The following is an 8,366-nucleotide window of genomic DNA, read 5'->3' on the forward strand; positions in this document are numbered from 1 at the left end:
GCACTTTGGGGAATTTAGGAAGACTGGCCGCTTGTCAAAAGCAGGGCTGGGCATTTCTAGGCTCCCATTTCTCTTTCTTTGGAAAGTCTTGGTAACCACCAAATATACCATGATCCGGTGCCTTGGGTCTTTTCAGTCTTGAGCCAGCCTTTGAGACTTCACTGTTGAACTGAACCAGTTCAACCAGTTACAATACTGTGGGCATGCCTTATAGAAAGAGGAGGAGCTCCCAAGAGCCCTGGCTGGGAGCCAGAAATCTGTTTCATCTCAGCCTTATCACCTAACCCTGTGACATTTGTGTGCTCAGTCGTGTCTGACTCTGTGACCCCATGTACTGTAGCCTACCAGGCTCCTCTGTTCATGGAATTTTTCAGGTAAGAATAAAGTGTTCTGCCATTTCCTTCTCCAGGGAATCTTCCTGACCCAGGGATCAAATCCACGTCTCCTGCCTTGCAGGCTAATTCTTTACTACTTCACCGCCTGGGAAGCCCTCATTTGCCCAGTTAACTGTCTCTGAGCTCCCATTTTTCTTCCTGGAAAAGTGGTATCATCTCAGCTTTCCTTAGGGAGCGCAAATGAGAAATGGACAGGAAAATGTTCTGGAATCCTTGAAACAAGGGGAGGATGGTGTTCCTTTGAGAGCCATGAAGCCCTGTCTTGGCTGAGGGCATAGGACATCCTCCCTGGCTGGTTCTTGATCACGGATGGAAAAGCCTGAATTGCATCAGTGAAGCTGGAAACCTTGGCCAGGATCAGTATTCCTCAGAGTATTCCCGAAAGAAGTATTGGTACTTTCTGTGATAAGAAACTCCACATCATCACTTCAGATGGTTCTAGTTGAATTGCAGGTATCCGTATGTCAGGATGCATAACTGGCTTTTTTATTTGGAATCATATTATTCACCCTGAATCTTTTTCTGGGAAAATTAACTTAAAGGTGCACAGTCTGTGCAAAAAGTACTGTGCTTCTCTTTTTTCCTTCCTTAAGCTGTCCTCTTCTACTCTAGCAATTTCAGGAATATCCATATTCCTTTTCTGAGTTGACAGCTTTTGTCAAGCAGTTAGCTGTTTGTAGCATATGCTGTTTTCCTTCCAGATCTTCCTCATTGTAGGCTTTCTCTGTTCCCCCTCATACCTTTCCTTGTCCTTCTTTCAGCCTGTCCATGTGAAGGGCAAGACCTCCAGATCAGTGATACTGGGTCAAGTGCTCCTTTAACTTTAGGAGAGTTATCCTGACTTAGAGGAAAGGTTTGTTTTTAGAAAGCATATTGTCTGGAATCTGGAGATCAAAAAAAAAAAAAAAGACAGAATGAGACCATCATTTATTTACTAATAGGATGACTGATTCTTTAACTGTATCAGGTACCCACACAGACACATTCACGCTCTCCTGTCCTTGCAAGTCAGTCCCATAGCAAAGAGGTTTAGGTTGCCAAAGATGTGCTGGGCTGAGACCTTCAGTTTGCTCATAGGTGTGTTCAAAGGCTCTTTGAAAGGAGCTGACCTAAGGAGGAGGGCATGGCCCTTAGATTTAGTGTGGACATTTTGAATTATTCAGGTTGTATGTGACTTGGTGTGCTTTGAAACTATAATTAAGGAGTAGGAAATACCTTATGGTTTCTTTCTTTTTTTTTTTTTAATCACTTTCTTTGGAGGAAGTGTAAGAAGGCCCTTGGTAGCTCAGTAGTGGGATTCTTGAGGGCTGGAGGGTGGGTAGTGGTTGAGAAGGGAGGGAAGAATGAGGTGATGGGACACTGCTTACCAGGTGAGCTGAGACCACGCACATACCTTTATATCTGCTGTGTTCTCTAGATGTGTAAAAGCTCTGGGGGAGTGAAGGTATGACATAGTGACTGGCTTTATGAAAACATCTTTCACTTATATGTCCTCAGCCAAAACTATCCAGCAGTAATAAATACAAACAACTAGATTAGAATCTACTGGACAGATTTTTAAGAGACACAGAAAGTTTGTGAATCCCCATTGATCTCTTCTGGGATGTTCAATATAGTAATAACTTCACAGAATTCTCAGCATGACAAATACCTCTTCTACCGTGGGGCTATTTGTTAGAATGAGGGAATCTTAAAATCTTACAGTAAAAAGTAAATACTACTCTAGATTAAAACATATAATAAATAATAAATAAGTTACAAAGATGTAATATACAGCACAAGGAATATAGTCAATATTTTATTGTAACTTTGTATGTAGTATGATCTATAAAAACATCAAATCACTATGCTGTATATCTGAAACCAATACGTTATAAGTCAACTATGCTTCAGTTAAAAAAACAAAATCCAGTGTTCCTCCAATAATACCAAGCTTGTTTCCTTTACACCATTCTTTTTTTATTACTAGTTTAGTTTTTAGGTTTTTGGTTTTGGTTGTGCTGGGTCTTTGCTGCTGTGTGCGGGCTTTTCTCTAGTTGTGGTAAGTGGGGGCTACTCTCTAGTTGGGGCGACTGGGCTTCTCACTGTGGTGGGCTCTCTTGTTGTGGAACATGGACTGTAGACCCTGGGCCCAGTAGTTGTGGCATGCGGGCTTAGTTGCCCCATGACTTACGGAATTCTTCTGGGCCAGGGATCGAACCTGTGTTTCCTCTCATTGACAGGCAGCCTCCCAACCACTGGACCATCAGGGAAGTCCTACGTCATTCTTTTTGAACTTCGATGTTTCATATTGAAATTTTAGAAGAATCAATGTTTATTAACTGCAAGCTGCCACCCACCCACCCCCCTGCCCCCCGCCCAAACCCACTTTGTTCTAGAGGTCAGAGAAGAGTGGCTACCATTTGACATGGTGGTCTTGAAACCCCATCACCGTGGTTAGTGTTCCAGCTCTGCCCTTAACATAGTTACTTCTTTAAATCTGTTTCCTCAAGTATAAAATGGGAATAAAAGTAACAGTATCTACTTCAGAGGTTCATTGTAACAAGATAATGCACTGGCACCTGAGAAGCAATCCTTCTTCAGGATTCTTTTCAAGGATGAGTTCTCAGCTCTAGAATTAACCTGATAAGAAAATTCTTTACCGGTTACTGCCATTCCACTTTTGAGGATTGTCTTTTAATGTCAGGCTTATCTAACCGGTTGTTCTTGGGTAGGTTATCCATCTCAGTAGTGTTAGAACTCTGCAGTTATAGCACCAGCAAACTGTCTCATTACTCTTTCTTTGTTGTGTTGCCCACAGCCTGGTCTGTTCTTGGCCTTTGATATTTCACTAAAATGTCATTTTCATTTCTCTTTTCCTTCTTGCTATAAATAGCAGAGTTCTTAAGGATACAGTTTGAGTTTTGACAAATGTATATATGCATGAAACCGTCATCTAGATTAAGATATACAAAGGACATTTCTGTACCCCAGAAAGCCCCTCCTGACCCTCTCCATTCAAAACCCCCACCCCTATCACTTTCAGATTTCTAGAGCCTAAATTAATTTTTGCCTTCTTAAACTAACATAAAGGGAGTGTGAGGCCTGTCTCCTCCCTCACTATACTATTTTTGCTCTAGCAGTAGTTTTCCTTTTTATAGCTGGGAGTTGTTCCAGTGTATGAATGTACCACAGTTTCATAATCCATTCTTCTCTTGATGGCATTTGGGTTGGTCTCAGTTGTGGGCGATTCAGATGAGGCTGGTGTGTGTCTTTTTATCTCTCTGAACACTCGGTGTAGTTAGTGTCTCCTCTTAGCCCTGCAGCCTTGGGCAAGTGTCTTAATCTTTCTGCCTTGGTTTCTTCATCTGTGAAATGGTAGGTTGGGAAATAGTTCAAATTTGTGGCCACCATTTTTTATTAAAAAAAAAAAAAGGAAATAGAATAAAATAGGTGACTACAGTGAGTGACATGGAACTGCACATGCTGCCGCCCACATATAAATAGTTATGTGTGTACAGGTATGTTCATAAGAACAAATATAAATTGCATTTGTTATTTTGAATTGTGAGTACATCTGTTTGCAGCACACTAGTTTGTATATGTCCTTGTATAAGCAAGGAAGTTGAAGCACCTGTGAGTTGTCTAGTTAATGTATATCTCTGCCCTCAGATATCTAAAACAGTCACAGTGTTAAGGGTCACTTACTCACACCTCACTGTGGACCAGCCAGTACTTTAAAAGCTTACAGCCCTCGAAACTTTCCTATTCAGTTCAGTTCAGTCGCATCCGACTCTGCGACCCCGTGAACTGCAGCATGCCAGGCCTCCCTGTCCATCATCAACTCCCGGAGTTTACCCAAACCCATGTCCATTGAGTCAGTGATGCCACCCAACCATCTCATCTTCTGTCGTCCCCTTCTCCTCCTGCCCACAATCTTTCCCAGCATCAGGGTCTTTTCAAATGAGTCAGCTCTTCACATCAGGTGGACAAAGTATTGGAGTTTCAGCTTCAACATCAGTCCTTCCAATGAACACCCAGGACTGATCTCCTTTAGGATGGACTGGTTGGATCTCCTTGCAGTCCAAGGGACTCTCAAGAGTCTTCTCCAACACCACAGTTCAAAAGCATCAGTTCTTCTGTGCTCAGCCCTCTTTATAGTCCAACTCTCACATCCATACGTGACCACTGGAAAAACCATAGCTTTGACTAGACAGACCTTTGATGACAAAGTAATGTCTCTGCTTTTTAATATACAGTCTAGGTTGGTCATAACTTTCCTTCCAAAGAGTAAGCGTCTTTTAATTTCATGACTGCAGTCACCATCTGCAGTGATTTTGGAGCCCCCAAAAATAAAGTCTGACACTGTTTCCACTGTTTCCCCATCTAATTTGGCATGAAGTGATGGGACCGGATGCCGTGGTCTTCGTTTTCTGAATGTTGGGCTTTAAGCCAACTTTTTCACACTTCTCTTTCACTTTCATCAAGAGGCTCTTTAGTTCTTCACTTTCTGCCATAAGGGTGGTGTCATCTGCATATCTGAGGTTATTGATATTTCTCCAGCAATCTTGATTCTAGCTTGTGCTTCCTCCAGCCCAGCGTTTCTCATGATGTGCTCTTGATATAAGTTAAATAAGCAGGGTGACAATATACAGCCTTGACGTACTCTTTTTCCTATTTGGAACCAGTCAGTTGTTCCATGTCCAGTTCTAACTGTTGCTTCCTGACTTAAGTGGGTTATTATCACCATTTTATAAATGGAGAAGCTGCTGAGACATCAGTTGTTATACAACTTGCCTGAGGTCACAGAGCTTAAATCGAGGATGGTAGAGCCATGATTGGAACCCAGGTACTGCAAGTCTTGAATCTGTGCTCTAAACCACTGTTCTGGGGGACATGAAAGAGACAAGTGACATGTGAGCAAATGCAGTGAATAATAATCTAATCAGTACCATGGTCCTCTCTTTTATTTCAGATATGAGAAATGAGTGTTGGACGTCGAAGAATAAAGTTGTTGGGAATCCTGATGATGGTAAATGTCTTCATTTATTTGATCCTGGAAGTCTCCAAAAGCAATAGCCAAGAAAAAAATGCAAAGGGGGAAGTAATAATACCTAAAGAAAGGTTCTGGAAGATATCTGACCCTCCTCGGGCATATTGGAACAAGGAACAAGAAAAGCTAAACAGGAGGTTCAATCCCATTTTGAACACGTTAGCCAACCAGACAGGAGAAGCATACGGATTCTCCAATATAAGCCATCTAAATTACTGTGAACCCGACCTGAGGGTCATGTCAGCAGTTTCAGATTTCAGCAGTTTGCCAGACAGATTTAAAGATTTTCTGCTATATTTGAGATGTCGAAATTATTCACTGCTTATAGACCAACCAGATAAGTGTGCAAAGAAGCCCTTCTTATTGCTGGCGATTAAGTCCCTAACTTCACATTTCGATAGAAGGCAAGCGATTCGGGAATCTTGGGGCAAAGAAACCAATGTGGGGAACCAAACGGTGGTGCGAGTTTTCTTACTGGGCCAGACCCCCGCAGAAGACAACCATCCTGACCTTTCAGATATGCTGAAATTTGAGAGTGAGAAGCACCAAGACATTCTTTTGTGGAACTACAGAGATACATTCTTCAACTTGTCTCTGAAAGAAGTACTCTTTCTCAGGTGGGTGAGCACTTCCTGCCCAAATGCCGAGTTCGTGTTCAAGGGCGATGATGATGTTTTTGTGAACACCCATCATCTCCTGAATTACTTGAATAGCTTATCCGGGAACAAAGCCAAAGATTTGTTTATTGGTGACGTGATTCATAATGCTGGACCTCATCGGGATAAGAAACTCAAGTACTACATCCCGGAAGTTGTTTACACTGGCGTCTACCCGCCTTATGCAGGAGGAGGCGGATTCCTGTACTCCGGCCACCTGGCCCTGAGACTGTACAATGTAACTGACCGGGTCCTTCTCTACCCCATCGATGATGTTTATACTGGAATGTGCCTTCAGAAACTCGGCCTTGCTCCAGAGAGACACAAAGGCTTCAGGACATTTGATATAGAAGAGAAAAGCAGGAGTAACATTTGTTCCTATGTAGATTTGATGTTGGTACATAGTAGAAAACCTCAAGAGATGATTGATATTTGGTCTCGGTTGCAGAGTGCTCATTTAAAATGCTGAATTATGTGCAAACTACATTTTACATAGAAATGTATCTCAAATAGTTCCCATTTGTGTTCTCTTCCATTAGAGGTCATTTCTATGTAAAACCATCAAAATTACCTTTATAGGTCATGTCCATTTGACCGCCCCTAAACTCTTCAGTGTGGTACTTCCTGAAGAGGGAAAGCAGAAGATGTTAATTTTTTATGTAGAATATGACAAAATGAATGGTTCGTTATTTTCTAACTTGTCCCCCTCACCATCTGAAATCATGTTTCTATAATTTGACCATATTTTTGTTTTGCCCTCATATGATGATAATCCTATAATCCTATTTCCCATTATAATGAGTAAATTATCAGTTTAGGTATTCATAAACCTATTGGCAAAAGAGACATTGCTCTATATGACTCAGTGGTTTTAGTGAAATGCAATTACATTTGTTTTCATGAAATTTAGATGAAGTTTTAAAATCATCTAGAAAAAATTGACTTTTGTCAGAATTGCCCTGCCACCCCAACAGTATTTCCTTGTGTTAACCAAATCAATCAGTTCTGCAAAATGAGCATCGCTGGGTGACATTTATCCAGTTTATCATGTTATGGTTTTATGATCATCATGAGAAAGCGTAACTATCTTGCATTTGGTCTCCTGTGTGGTATCATGATAGTTCTATTTTAGTATTTGAAAATAATGAGTATGATTCCATAATCTTCAAACTGAAGATTGAATTGTCCCTGGCAACCATATTGTATTTATAATTTTTCATTGTGGACCAGGAAAGCATGTGTAATTTTTGAACTTTAAGTGAAAAGATTGAAATTGCAGACCTTGTCATGAATGGTTTGTCAGTTTAAAACTGCAGGATTCTATTCTTGCCGTATGGTTACATATTACTTATACAAAATTATTATCCTAAGTAGTGACTGCTTTCCTGTTTCAGTGTAGAAGTACCTGTGTTTTTATTTATTGTTCAGATCAAATACCAAACATTTTCTTAAATATATTTTGTGTAATATTTTATTTGTATACAGTGTCGTTGACTTATTTAACTAGAGCATGGTATTTTAAATAGTAAAGTAACATGTTAAATAAAACTAATGGTTATTTTTGAATTTTAAAATCTGTTCTTTTTTTGGGGAATATAAACTATAATTCTGCCAAACAGTTGCTTATATATACTATCTTGTGACATGCTTTCTTGAGATATTTTTGTGTTATAGAGATGAAAATTCTTACAGATGTGATAGTGGGGACTGTAAGGAGATAGAAATAAAGTCACCATATTTTTAATTATCATGTGTAATGTGTCATCTATAATCTCTGTTTCCTGTATTTAATTACATTTTTCTCCAAAAGGCCTTTCCCAAAAAGGCCACTTTTTTCCCCCCAGAAACTATTGACTACAGTAGTAACATTGAGCTATACCTTTTTCTCTGTCTCCGTGGGTCATTTGTCTTTGCATTTAATATTTTTAAAAGTGCTTCCCCATGTAGCATCTTTAGAGAGGAGCATGAGTACTTATTTATGCTTCCACTTCCTGGTAGTATGAAGAATTTAACTAGGAGATGGAGCAGCATCTTAAAGATTGTATCATCCTAAGCCATATCCATTTTGGGGTTTGTGTGTTTCTGTGAAACATAATGTATGTTCCATCTGTGATGAAACAGAGCAGCCTTGACCGCCCGTTATTTTCCTGGACTTGTGTTGAGAAGAAACTGCTAACGTTCAGTTAAAAACAAGTAGGCATTGGATGACACTCAAAAAACAGAAGGCTTATTGTGAGAACACATAGCACACTGTCCTCTCCCACTGGGAATGCTGAGGCCATA

General features: G+C 40.3%; 1 protein-coding gene across 2 annotated transcripts in view; it reads left to right on the forward strand.

Annotated features, from left to right (window-relative positions):
- The window catches only part of B3GNT2 (UDP-GlcNAc:betaGal beta-1,3-N-acetylglucosaminyltransferase 2), a 31,873-nt gene extending 24,046 nt beyond the window's left edge, over window positions 1–7,827 (forward strand). For both annotated transcript variants that reach the window (XM_040224010.1, XM_040224011.1), the window contains one exon: window positions 5,350–7,827. In XM_040224010.1, coding sequence (XP_040079944.1) covers window positions 5,359–6,552 — 1,194 coding nt within the window. In that variant the 5' untranslated portion in view covers window positions 5,350–5,358 and the 3' untranslated portion in view covers window positions 6,553–7,827. The remainder of the gene's footprint in view (window positions 1–5,349) is intronic.
- Window positions 7,828–8,366: the final 539 nt, after the last annotated feature.

This window comes from Oryx dammah, unplaced genomic scaffold, assembly GCF_014754425.2.
Source record: "Oryx dammah isolate SB20612 unplaced genomic scaffold, SCBI_Odam_1.1 HiC_scaffold_25, whole genome shotgun sequence".
In the NCBI taxonomy this organism is placed as follows: domain Eukaryota; kingdom Metazoa; phylum Chordata; class Mammalia; order Artiodactyla; family Bovidae; genus Oryx; species Oryx dammah.